Raw genomic sequence first — 13,582 nt, 5'->3', positions numbered from 1 at the left:
TAATTGGTTAAAAACATTGCTTTTATATTTTGAAAAGAAACTTAGGAATTCAAGTGATTATACAGTCATTAGCTTGCATTATACAGTGAAATTTTGCATATTTGACATGAGTAGGAATGACAGGGTCTGTGTTATCTTCTTTCTTTTTACATATTTGAGTAGATTTATCTTTTAAACAATACAAATCACAAATCATTAATATTTTTTTGGGAATATAAATAAAAACAACATTAAAAGAGAATGTGGTTTGATTAAGTGGTAGAAGGTTGTGCAACTTTCCCATGGTTTCTTAATAACTTCATAAGGCTGTTTCAGAGGGGTCGGTACAGGAGGACAGGTGTTACCTCATTTTCATGTAAAGCCGCCACGACATGCAATGCACCCTCCTCTCTTGCCGCGTACACTCCCACCACCTCTTCCTACACTGCTATATACCACTTCCCTTCTCTCATACTCTACTCTCACCAGCACACACTACTGTTCTATCTGAACTCAGTTGAGTCTTCAAAACACCAAACCATGAGTGACCAACAAAGAACTGCAGGTCCCTATGGTTCCTCCCATGGAACCTCCTATGGACCACCCTTTGGAAACACCTATGAGTCCAACACCAGCTACAACAACCCTACTTCACGTCAAACCGTCAAGTTCATAACTGCTGCTACTATTGGCATCTCACTCTTGCTCTTGTCTGGGTTGATCTTCACAGGCACTGTCATAAGCTTGATCATTGCAACTCCTCTTCTTGTGATCTTCAGCCCCGTCCTTGTCCCAGCTGCGTTTGTGTTGTTCCTAGTTGCTTCTGGCTTTTTGTTCTCTGGCGGCTGTGGTGTGGTTGCCGTTGCTGTTTTGTCTTGGATTTACAAGTACTTGGCTGCAAACCAGCCTGCAGGTTCTGACACCCTTGATTATGCAAAAGGATACCTTGCTGATAAGGCGAGGGATGTGAAAGAGAGGGCAAAGGATTATGGAAACTATGCTCAGGGTAAAATTCATGAGGTCACACAGGGAGCTTATTAATCATGCAATGCTTATGCATGTGTAATGTTGAATTGAAGGAAGTGGTGGTGCCCTTGCAAATGTGCTTTTTCAAGTTCTGCTGTTAATTTGAATCTTGTTTTTGGTGTTCAGTGTTGTTTTGCTTTTGTATCTAAATCTTTTACCTTATTTTAGTAATATTTGTGTAATCATCTCAAAAAATCTCTCCACCTTATTTTAATTATATTTGTGTAATCATCTTAAAAAATCTCTCTTCTGCAGCTCGTTTAATTTTCATTTTTTGCTCTTTCTGTTTTATTGTGAGGTAGAGTGTTGTAGCAGATTGGAATACAATATAGGAAAAAACGCCAACACTAAGATGAATAAGGAGAGGAGGGTCACGGAAAATCAAGACAACAAATTTTAAGATTCTCTTGAATTTGGTGAGACAGATGTGTAACTTTAGTAGTCACACATGGCCTCTGAACGCTAATGAGACCCTTGAATTTCGTGAGACAGATGTGTAACTTTAGTAGTCACACATGGCCTCTGAACGCTAATGAGACCGAAATTTAAAAAAGATTTTAGTAGACGCTTGTTAGTGAAAGCTTCTAACACAGATGTGTAAATTTAATAGTCACCCGTGCGTCTGAAGGCCGATGGAACAGAGATTAAAAATTAAAAGATCCAATGCTATTTTGAATTCATCATTTCGTGAATGAATGACACATGAATTGGATACAGTACTGTTTCTGAGCCTGTCTTCCACTTTATTTCTAAAAGTTTTATTCATCTAGAACTACACAGTAATATTTATGTATCTGAGCCTGTCTTCCACTTCATTTCTAAAAGTTTTATTCATCTAGAACTACAGAGTAATATTTATGAAGACAGAGATCTCTCTGTACTGAATAATATTTATGAAGACAGAGATCTCTGACTGCAACATTCTAAGCAGTTTCATACTAAATGGACTTTGAGCCTACTTTTTCTTTATTTATGACTGTAACATTCAAAACGGATTCATACTAAATGGACTTTTGAGCCTTTTTTTTTTCCTGTTCGTGTAAAGGTTAAATACTAACTCACTAGAAATCTGAATGGAAAACTTGACAGAAAAATATAAAAAAACTTCATAATATATAAGAACACTGCTTAAGATAAAGAACTTTTGATTCGCAGCAAGATTATCCCAAGACAAATATGATGAAAGGTAGTATGTCATGTAGAAAAATCATCTTTAGTATGAATTGCAATTCACATACGTTCTATTTGTGTATGTATGCATTTGGAGAAGGGCGATAAAATATTTGTATTGAAATTCTAGAAGATAATACTATAATCTAACATAAATATATTAATGACAACTTGTGATTGTTAGCATTAATATTTGTATTGAAATTCTAGAAGATAATACTCTAATCTAACATAAATATATTAATGACAACTTGTGATTGTTAGCATTAAGATGCTTATTTTATCAAAATAATAATTCGGAAAGGAACTAATAATTATTAACAGTGAATAGTATGACTCTTAATTGAACCATACAGCTCTGCTCAATGCACACAATGCGGGATTTACAAACCGTAAACATCAAGGTTGAAGTGGCTTATCGTTTTCTTGCTTGTAGAAGGTTTCATAAGTCTTCACTCTTGGCTTTGATTCTGGCAATTCCAATTCTTCCATAAAGCCGTTAGTCATCTTGACGAAATCATTCATGTGAACTTGTTTCCATTCCTTCCAAATCCAAAAATCAGAATTATCAGAGAGGAAAATATAAAAATAAAACGACTTCCATAATAGGGGATGCATAAAAAGGGACTCAATTTGAAATAGAACTTAACACCAAGAAATTTGAAGTACTACATGGAAAATCTAACCACATTGACACGAACTATGCATATCAGACAAAATGAGCATCTATTCATTCAATGCATATTAAGTTATGGTACAGCGGGTGAAGCCTTCAAGATTTAAACCTCAAAGAGAATGTTTTAACATTAAAATAAAGAAATGGTCTCCCAACAAGTTAATTCCCTCCTTATCCACAAGTAATAAGATCAAACTTATACTGCAAACTGCTGATGAACCAAAAGGCTTGAAGAACTGGACGAACACCTTTTATCAATCCTTTAAAACCAATTATAAAGTTAACCTTGAATAAAACCTCAAGAAGTTTCAATAACTTATATATATTCATAACAATTAAGAGGTTTAAAAATCTACAACAAAGTCAAAACATGAGGGAAGCAAAAGGAAAGCATAAAGAGAGGTGGTCAACTATCTCGCAGTCACCAAACTATAACTACTATAATGCTATCTGTCTTTTTTAATTTTTATGCAAAAGATAAGTAGCCCTAACATTCTCGTAGAATCTGGAAATCCTATCTTCCCTCAACTACACAGCAGAAAATCTTTTATTTAGTGTGTAATCATGGTTTTTAAAAATGTCGCAACTGCAATTCTGGCCAAATCGTAAAGATATTTAGGGCCTCGTGACCATGAAATTGAGGCTACATTGGCTGCATTTGTTTGCAGACTCTTACAATATCAGAGATTGAGACAAAATTGCAACCATGAATAGAACTGCAGTTTAAAACTTTGAATGCATCCACAAGCAGTCATAGCCAACAAAGGCCTCGGTCACAAATGGGTGGCTCATGAACTAATTTTTCCATCATGTAAAGAAGAAAACAGAAGAATAAATTTGTTTAAAATTTAAAGATCATTTCATGCTTTTCTTTTGTCCCCAAAACATTTGAGAGTTATATTGATTCAGGGTGGAGGAAATGAAAATAAGAAAGATGGCAAGCTCACCTCAAAATCCCACTCTGAATATAAGTTGGGATCATTTCTATTGGCCCAAACATATGCGTAAACTTGTAACTTTTCAGACTTGTCCTGTTACAACACACACTATCATTCTTCAGAGAGTAGAGAGCAATCTGTAAAATCATGGTATATTTTTGGGAAACATAACGTTTGCCTCATTTGTTATACAATAATTAACTACTACCAATAGGTTAATGGATGAATAGAAAGTGAAATAAACCAGACTTACTGACAAGAAAACGTCAACATCAGTTCTAGTATATTCAACATCCTCGAACTCATCTAAAATATCTAGTTCTACTCCAGATAAACCAAGAAGTACCTGATCAAATATAACAAGAGTCAATTACACTGATACTGAAGTTCCATCAAACTTGACCCGATACTTTTTATTTTTTATTTTTTACACTAATTCCTCTTAATTGTTTGAAAAAAAGACAAACTATACTGAAACCTTTAATTATTTGAAAAACTTACCAAGGTATACCTTATAAGGTGTAAACATTTAAAGAAAATGCAGCGGTTAGGTACAACCTCAAAAAATTATAGGGTGTAAATTTAATTTATTAAAATAAAATGATTTTGCGTTAGAACATGAGACGTGTTGGGTCTTACCAGAATAATATAAGACTTATCTGAAAAGACTATGAACCTAAACTAAAACTTACCAGACTAATCACTAAGTTCAAATATATCAAGTTACAAACAGACCAAGCTACAGACTGAACAGATGAAAGATGAAGAAGTAAAGGCAATATAAAGAAAAGCCTGAATAGAAAAAAGTAAATTAGAAACAATCAAACATAAATAAGAAGAGAGTAGCAAAACTCATCTCTTAAATATTCTAATTTTGCATTCAGTTTTGGCACACATCATTAACCTACAACTAGAACTGATTTTTTTTTCTAAAGCATAAAAACATTTAACCAAAAAAGTAAATAAAAATAAAGATTGCAGAGACAAACAGTTAGAAAGCATGATTTTGTTTTAAAAGAGAGATGGATGAATAATGAGGAGACGTACCCTGCCATTAACTTTGTTATTGTGGACAGGGAGAATGGCGGGATAAACGCGACCTTTGATCTTAAACCTGTGACTGCAAATCAAATACCAATTCAGAGAAACAGCAAAATCCGTTGGTTATATAAGGGAAAGGTCTAAAAGTGATTTTGGAAGGATTTGCAGAGAGAGAGTAACTAGTCGTGAAGGGTGGCGGGTGTGGTCGGAGGGAGGCGCTTCAAGAGGGTATGGACAACCTCATCGGCGAGCAGACTACCGTAAACGAAGACGTTGTGAGTATCGCCACCCACGCAATTCACGCTTACGCTCATTTTTTCTCGTCTTCCTCTTCAGTCTCTTTCTCTACTTACACCATAATTAAACTTTAGTTATACTAAGGAGGAAGATGTTGAATAAATAATTTTTTAGACAAATTTACAAAAATTGGTGCAGATCTATTTTGTATTTACGCAAATAGACCCATTTGAATCAAAATGAGTGGACAAGTTGGGCTGAAAATATGATTTCAAAATAAAAGTTTATATTTTAAAATATTATTTTAAGAAAAGATTCACGTGATACACTAACAACGTCTCCCGTACTCATGAATTATTATTATTATTATTATTTAACACTCCCAAATTAAAAATACTCCATCAACAACATACTTTAGTAATAATATAATAATGTAAAGTAGTATTTTAAGTTAAAAATAAAAAAGAATATGATTAAAATATTGATATTTTAAATTTAAGTGAGTATTTTTTATGTAATTATGCAATTTTTATTGCCTTTTGTTCTTCATAAATCGCAGGTGTCCAAGATCTTGCAATGCAGCTCCTAGAAGCTACATCCTTACAACTGGGGAGACCATGAGGACTATTAATTAAAATTGAAACTAAATTAATACCATTTTGAGCCATGAGCACTATTAATTAAAATTAAAACTACCATTTTGAGCCTGTCCATATAAAATTGGGGCAGAAGATACTTGGTCAGTGAGTTGAAAATTTTGACCTATGAGATTAGAGGAGGATTAATCCAACAATTTTTTTATGATTTTACTTATATATAATTGATTAATTAAATTTTTTTAATAGAATAAATTAAAACAATTCTTATCGTTGTGTAATATATTATTTATCTATGATCAATAATTTAAATTATAATATTATTATATATTTACATCTTTTAAATAATAGATAAAAGAAATATTTTATTTTAATTTTTAATTTAATGAAAATGAACCAACATTTCATTTATAGTTTGAAAATGCACTTCATGAGAATGATGAAATATTAAAAATACCTCTGATTCATGTTTATAAAACAATCTTATTCCCAATCTAATTTATAACTTATTTTTAATTTTGTGTACATTCCATAATATATTCTGAATCTAGATATTTCATTCCAGAATACACAATGTATTCCAAAAATACATTTCAAAACATGCATTTTAAAATATATTAATATACATTTTAGAATGTATTTGTATTTCTAGATTCGTAAATGCATTTTAAGATGCACAATCTAAGATACATATTAAGAAAGATAAAATTAAAAATTCAATATTTACGGAAGTGCAACAGTACTTCGAAATACAGAATGCAATGCAATGGTCAGTGAGAAGCCATTCAATAGCTTACTAAGAGTTTGATAGTTATCATCAAATAAATTTCTATAATCTAAACTTTTAAATAAGTATCTTAGATATAAAAAAATAAAAAATAAAATAAACAGCAATACTTTAACAATTAAGGAATAACAACTTAATTAAAGGTTTTAAAAATATATGAACAAAATTCATCAGATGCTTTCAAAACATAGTAAAAGTTCGTTAAATTACATAAAATTAAGAACAATTTAACCTTTTTTTTACAACTTAAATACCCAAGTTTTTACCTAATTTAATTATGCATATGCATGTCAGTCAACAAAACTATCAAAATCATCAAATAAACCTTTCACATGTTTTGACACACGCCAATAACAACATTTTAAGATTTTAGCTATCTTACAAAAAATTGCCGTTTCACCACTTTCACAGAAAAGACCACAGAAAAATCAAATAAATCCAGTCTCAGGGTTAACCTAATAAACAGCAGAGTCAATTTTTATTTTAATGCTAGAACGTTGCATCTTGAAATCGCTCTTATTTTATATGTACTACTAACTACCAGGACCAAAATAAATTTAAAACATGAGTTGATGATAATTGTCTTGTTTTAACAAAGGATGCATGTAACTAGGGAGCTATATCATGAAACAATAGTTAATAGTACATAACTCAAGAATAAAACCCGATAAAAACAATATCCAACCAAAGTAAGCATCTACACAAATCGTTAAACAGTTTATAAAAGAGAGATGGCAAGATATAATCTATCCGGGATCCATTCAGAAACACGGTAACTTCTTCACATGCTCATCGGCTCGGGGGCACCAAGAATGTCAAGCAAAGAGTTGTGAGCCTCCATTTCCTCGTGCCATAATGGAAGTTGGTCGCCAGGGTAGAAATTCCTGGTCACTCCCTCTGAGTTTATCTACAAGGATTTCAAAAACTAAAATCAGATGGTTTCAAATCACTGTGCAAGAATATAGTATGAACCTTATTTTTTAAATACAAATTATCCTTTCGAGGCAATTAAGTACATAACTATCCAGACAAATCGTGAGTGTGGGTTCAATTTCCCGCAATGAATTACGCCTCTTCCTCCTTCCTCGTTCCCCTACCCCACCCCCTCCTCATAAAACCTACTATGATTCAAGAAACACATATCACAGGTCAGATGTCTTACTATGACTGTTCGGACCACCCCACCACTTGCACCATCACGAGCAATAGCGAGTGAAACTGCCTTTTTAACTAAATCCTGCCACACAAAATCAAGTAGATAGTCAGCAAATATCAATAGGGATTAAAACAAAAATATCATCCTCATAATTTCTAGTTATTTTGCCATTGTTCATATCCCAAGCATGTGGTTGCAATAACAGCAAAATCAGATTAGGTCTCCAAAAACTAACATCTACAATAGTTTTTGCAACTGAATACACTGTTTTTAACTTAGAGCAGCAGTAAGAATCAAAAAACATACCTCAGCTTCATCCTTGGTCATTCCCTCTTTCCAGGCTTGGTCAAAAAAACCATACAAGTAACTGGAGCCAGATCCTGCAAAAAGACACATCGAGTAAACCATAAGCTTAAAAAACAAAAGTCAGCATCCCAAGGAAAAATCTAACTGGTCAACAATGAAAAATTTACAAATAAAGATAAACAGAACACAAAACCCATAAACACATTTGCAGCAAACAACGGTCCAGGTTTATTCCAAAGTGACATCTAAAATCATGTATACATCACATCCAGATACAACAAGACAAGAAAATAGGAATACGAAAAAAATATAACTAAAGAACATGATAGGGTTAAGTGCAATGTATAATTGTGTGTAAATTAACATAAAATAAAAATCTTGATTGAAAAGAAGCAATCCATGTTTAAAAAGTGAGCATGAGTCATTGCAGAAAACAAAACACAGGGGAGTCCAAATTGACTCTGAAGTGTCTGACACAAACGGGTATTTGACCCAATGCTATTTTGAGGTGTTTGTGCATTCTTGACTGACATGACATGACAATATTAGTAAAGGGAATATGGGATACAATCAAATTAACATAGACTAAACAAACTCAATATCAACCATCTCCAATGAAAACATCCATCATTCTACAAGCCTGGGCAACACAATAAAAGATACATTGCTAAATGGAGAAGAAATTATCCAGTTCCTTTTTACTTTTCTTCTTTCCCTCAACATCAGACCAAAAAAGCAAAGGGATATGGTGAACTTGGGTCTATTGTCTTCCGACTTTGATTTCAACCAGCATCTAAAGTCTAAAAACAATGAAGAATAGCTTTTGCAAAAAAGGTCCATACATCAGTGATTCTTATTAACTAAAATAGATCCACCATCCAATTAATATCATGGGCAATTGATACAAGCAATATATGTATACAGGGTTATTCACAATAATAGAAGGACATGAATACAGAAATCATAATAATAAGATTGTTCATAAACACATTTTAAAAGTAAAATACCTCCAATAGCAAAAGGTTGTTGTACTATTGTTCCACCCAGAGGGACTCCAAAAATTTGTCCACCTTCATATTTATCCCAACCTCCAACAATTAACCCAGTCTCTAAGAAATTCTGCCAGTGAATATAGCCAAATATCAGTTATACCCCACTCTCCAACAATAAATAAACGGAAGAGAGACAGAATACTAGGAGTATCCATCAGGCTAACACAACAATGGAATATTTTATAATCTTTGGAATTAGAATACTAAATTTCCTTTATCATTTGAATGTCTAATTCTAATCTAGAATTGAAATATTGAGCAATAATGACAGTTATGTAGAAAAATTGCAGTAACATAGTTCCCAATTGTATCTCCTTCTCCCACTCAACCAATATAACAGGTCTTTGCAACTTAAAAACTGTAGCCTAAAACCCCTTCCAAATTTATACTTACAGAAACTTTTCCACGATCACTATTACCTAAAGTATTTCACTACTCCAATAATCCTAACAGTCTAAAGTGCTGTTGAGTTGCTCAGTGAGATCTATGATTAAATATTAGAGATAATTCGTGAAATTGGCATTGTGTGATCTATCATTATATTCCTATATAATGAGAAAATTCTAACATTTCAACTTGGCTTATATCCACTTCACTGATCAATTAATCCAGATCAAAAGCGATAACAAAAATTTCAAGTACAGGAGTAAAATGGGCCATCTACTGCAATCGGCAGAGCAAGGTGTAAAAGGGTGTTGAGTTGGGCCAGTTTTGAAAACTCTTCTTTCAAAGTAATCACATTGATTTTGGTCTATACATTTCTCACAACTCTCATTTTGTAGCATCTCTTGGTCTCTTCCTGAATGTAATTGGATATAAACGCTATAGCCACAGCCCAACTTCCCTCGTCAAAAAATAATACAATGAAACATCTAGTTTTAATAAACAATGTGATATGAATTTAATAAACAAGAAAACATTGGATAATTCAAGCTTTAGCAGAACAAGACTTAAAGCCAAATCTTGTGGGAAGAGAGTAATGCATAGAGCTCAGAATTGATACTATCATTGATGGAAACTCAACAATGCAAATTGAATTACAAAGAACAGGCCTTAAGGTCAAACCTTGTTGTTATACGAGAGAAGCCGGACAAGGTTTGCAGCAACTTTAACTGTTGCAGGTTGTCCAAGTTGTATCCTACACAAATAGAAAACTCTCAATGACGTAAAAATCACTGTAAATATACACTAAATCGTAGTCCAAAACTTCACCCCACAACGGAGAATATCCTATTAGTATATGATGAGGGAAATAAAGTCACTTACGTGTGTTGATGGAGGAAGTAACGCACATAGTCAGATACAACCTGAGAATCTGCAGCCTGAAAAATAATGCAGATTATTGTTTGTGCATAAAACTATAACAGTGGATGAGAGATTCCGTAATCATCTTCTTCAAGATTAAAACACAAGCATGTTCGGTATCACAAGTGGCTAGCACAAACCAAGATAATAATATATTATGTTATTAATTTCAAAAGTCCAAACAGAACTTTCACCACAACTCCATCCACTCACATTGACAAGATTTCAGTGACAGGCGACAATTGAAAGCGATCAACATATATAATGTAAGAAATCAAGGGGACCTTTGATAACAACACACCAAACAACTAAAAGCCTCATTTTCTGCCAATACATTCAACTAGCAAACTGTGTTCGACATCGCATACTTTTAAACCTTAACAAAAATGTACAACACCATACATTATGAGGAGTGAAAAGGCATAATTATATAAGATACAGCAAGCAAGTAACAGAAGCACGAATCAAATCCAGGGTGATAATAATTGCAAGCACCAATCTCCATGAATAATACAAGAATTTGACATGTACGAAGGAGTCATAGGATAGAAAGATAAATACCGATCCAGAACGACAGACATAGACATTATCAGTGAGCTGCGTAATTTTGTCTGACGCCCGGTTGGCAACATACACTCCTGAAAGTGGAAAACAAGAATCCCGAAATGAACAACAAGAATCCAATCTCGATTTTAAAAAATGAAGCAAGGAATTAATAAGCCAGGGGAAGAAGGTATTTAAAACACTAAAAACGAAAAACCCTAATTAATTTGGGGTTGGATTTGAAGTGGAGAAAGAGAGTGTACCGGTGCTGGTTCGAGAATCGGCTCCTAGAACGACACCACCGTTGTAAGTAACGCCGATGATAGTGGTTCCCATGGCATGGGGAGCGGAGAGATCGACTTTCTGATCCATGATTCAACAGCGAAGCAGCAAGAAGAGAGGAAGAAGATGAAGAAGAAAATGTTGAGAGTGCCCTAATAAAGCATAAGAAGAAATGAACAAAACAGGTCTTGCTTTACTTATTCTTCTTTCTTTAAGACTTGTTGCGTAAGTTTTTATTTTCTTTCAAAAAATGGTAAAACCATTCATTAATTTATTATCTTATTATATAATATTACCAGATATTATATTCAGCAAAAAAAATACATAAGCAATTATTATACCTGTATATTATAATTTACATAATTTTATTAAACTGAAATAGGATAAAAATTAAAATAAAAAGTAGATTAAATAATATCCTTATAATTTTGATAAAATTCTCTTAACATTTCTTCCTTTTTCTCATCTACATTAACTTTTTTAATCGACATATAACATATTCACTCTTTCTGCATATTATTTTCCTTATTTTTTAAAATTATTTGGAAAAAATACATTGTATACTATTATTATAACAGTTGTTAAATCAATTAAGCAGAAGGTGCTATGTTTCAAAAAAAACAAGTAAAGGTATCCATATAATTTGTTGAAAATATTGATTTCATGTTATGTTTTATGGGCAAAATGATATTCCACAATCCCTTAGCATATTGAATATAAAATAAGTGAATGCTAAGTTGATTTATCTAAATAGTATGCAAATTTGTTGTGAATTATTTTTTTTTGACAGTGTTTGCAGTAACAACACCAATGTTATTTCTTGTCAATGATTTTGATTGATATATGTCAATTGTGATTATTTTTTATTAATGTTTACAATAATTATTTTTTACTAATAATTTGTCAAGATTTGTTTTTAATATTGACATGAAAAACTCTTGACCAAAATTAACTATGATCGTTTTTGGCAACCTCAGTTAAAGGAATCTTTCAACACACATTGATAGAAAAAAAAAACAAGACAATCAACTACGTTACAAAAATGTCAATGTGAATCTAAATAATTGTGATTAACATCAACTAAAAATGATTTCAACTAATGTGAATAGAAGAACAACTGCACTTAAAAGTCTTGACAAACTTTGATGGAGAAGTAACAGTCAAGATTAATTAAAAAAAATCATCAATATAGATATTTTTTAATTATTAATGATTGTTTAATATTTAAATATTTGTTACATTTAGTGGTTAACTAAAGATCTTGAGAGAATTTAATTTAGAAGCATTTAAATTGTGTTCCTCATATTGATAGTGTAAAGTTCTATTTACAAAACTAAAAATGATTAATATTCACTCCTCTTTTGAGCCTTTAGTATAAGTAATGTATGTTTGTGGCATTGGGTGCCTAAATTACTTCTGTGGGGATGATTCTACCATGGTAAACATATTTTTCTGGAAATTAATTTATTTGTGAATCCCAAATCAAATCATAAATCATAAATTATAGTACTTAAGTTGATCGAGCACATTATATTGTTTGTATTTTTATTAGTCTATATGAGACTGAGACATTATTTGTGTTCATATAGAATAAGCGATAATTAATTGAAACAATTTATTAAACGAACAAAAATCAAAATTCAATAAATTTAAATTCTTATTCAAATAAATTATTTTTAAAATGAAATAATTTTATAATAAAATCAATTCAAATTAATTATATTTAAACGTATTAGAAATTATGATATTTCTAACAAGGTATTTATGTGATTTATGTTCAATGCTGCTTAATTTGCTTATTGAATCAATTCATTATTGAAGAAAATTCAATTATTTTCCCCCACGTTTGAGCTCTGTGTTTCAAAGTTGTTGATTTTGTAAATATTCAAATAAAAAGACAGATCTTATTAAAATATGTAGTTTAGATCATTAAGTCCAAAAGTTTTGTTATTATAAGGACAAATTATTGCGGACCGGAATGAAGATTTTGAAGAGTTGACATTCATGAAGAATTAAGACATAACAATTTTTGGAGAAAATCATCAAGCAAATTTATTTGGCTGATCCAATATGAAGTTTAAATTTAGAATCTTTTCAATCTAAAATTTGAATATATGCTCAATGAATTTAATCCACTAAGTAAACTTAATGAAAGTAACTTTCCCTCAATTAATCCACTAAGTAAATTAACTGAAAGTAACTTTTCCTATTTCGAAAACTGGCCTTATAAATAGATTTTAAAGTAGTTCGTGACGGAGGAAGACATTCTCGAATATAAAATAAAAATTGAATTCTAGATTATACACTCTTGAGTACAAATTTTATATTTTGAGATGTATAATTCAAAATACAAAAAATACCTTTTAATGTTTTTAAAATATACAATCTGATACTTCTAATGTTTTAAAATATACAATCTGAAGATCATTGGATCCGAAACTGAAATTTGGAATTTCAATTTTTATGGGAATGGATCTTGAAAAGTATG

The 13,582-nt window shown here is 31.7% G+C and overlaps 3 protein-coding genes across 3 annotated transcripts; 1 reads left to right on the top strand and 2 right to left on the bottom strand.

Moving 5' to 3' along the window:
- Window positions 1–426: 426 nt before the first annotated feature.
- Window positions 427–1,222, top strand: LOC137821346 (oleosin Ara h 15.0101). Its single transcript, XM_068625895.2, has one exon. The coding sequence runs from the start codon at window positions 520–522 to the stop codon at window positions 1,018–1,020; it is 501 nt and encodes a 166-aa protein (XP_068481996.1). The 5' UTR covers window positions 427–519; the 3' UTR covers window positions 1,021–1,222.
- A 1,175-nt stretch (window positions 1,223–2,397) lies between these two features.
- On the bottom strand, window positions 2,398–5,345 carry LOC137821345 (AIG2-like protein D). The gene is made up of 5 exons (XM_068625894.2): window positions 5,011–5,345; window positions 4,837–4,909; window positions 4,043–4,135; window positions 3,799–3,882; window positions 2,398–2,718 (listed from the first exon to the last, which is right to left on the bottom strand). The coding sequence occupies exons 1-5, from the start codon at window positions 5,142–5,144 to the stop codon at window positions 2,575–2,577; spliced, it is 528 nt and encodes a 175-aa protein (XP_068481995.1). The 5' UTR covers window positions 5,145–5,345; the 3' UTR covers window positions 2,398–2,574.
- Window positions 5,346–7,002: 1,657 nt separating this feature from the next.
- On the bottom strand, window positions 7,003–11,349 carry PBA1 (N-terminal nucleophile aminohydrolases (Ntn hydrolases) superfamily protein). The gene is made up of 8 exons (XM_068628200.2): window positions 11,076–11,349; window positions 10,831–10,907; window positions 10,231–10,286; window positions 10,030–10,102; window positions 8,920–9,031; window positions 7,913–7,986; window positions 7,613–7,687; window positions 7,003–7,357 (listed from the first exon to the last, which is right to left on the bottom strand). The coding sequence occupies exons 1-8, from the start codon at window positions 11,182–11,184 to the stop codon at window positions 7,232–7,234; spliced, it is 702 nt and encodes a 233-aa protein (XP_068484301.1). The 5' UTR covers window positions 11,185–11,349; the 3' UTR covers window positions 7,003–7,231.
- Between the last annotated feature and the right edge of the window lie 2,233 nt (window positions 11,350–13,582).

This window comes from Phaseolus vulgaris, chromosome 9 (assembly GCF_051622355.1).
Source record: "Phaseolus vulgaris cultivar YP4 chromosome 9, ASM5162235v1, whole genome shotgun sequence".
In the NCBI taxonomy this organism is placed as follows: Eukaryota; Viridiplantae; Streptophyta; class Magnoliopsida; order Fabales; family Fabaceae; genus Phaseolus; species Phaseolus vulgaris.
This window is presented reverse-complemented; position numbering and strand designations above follow the sequence as displayed.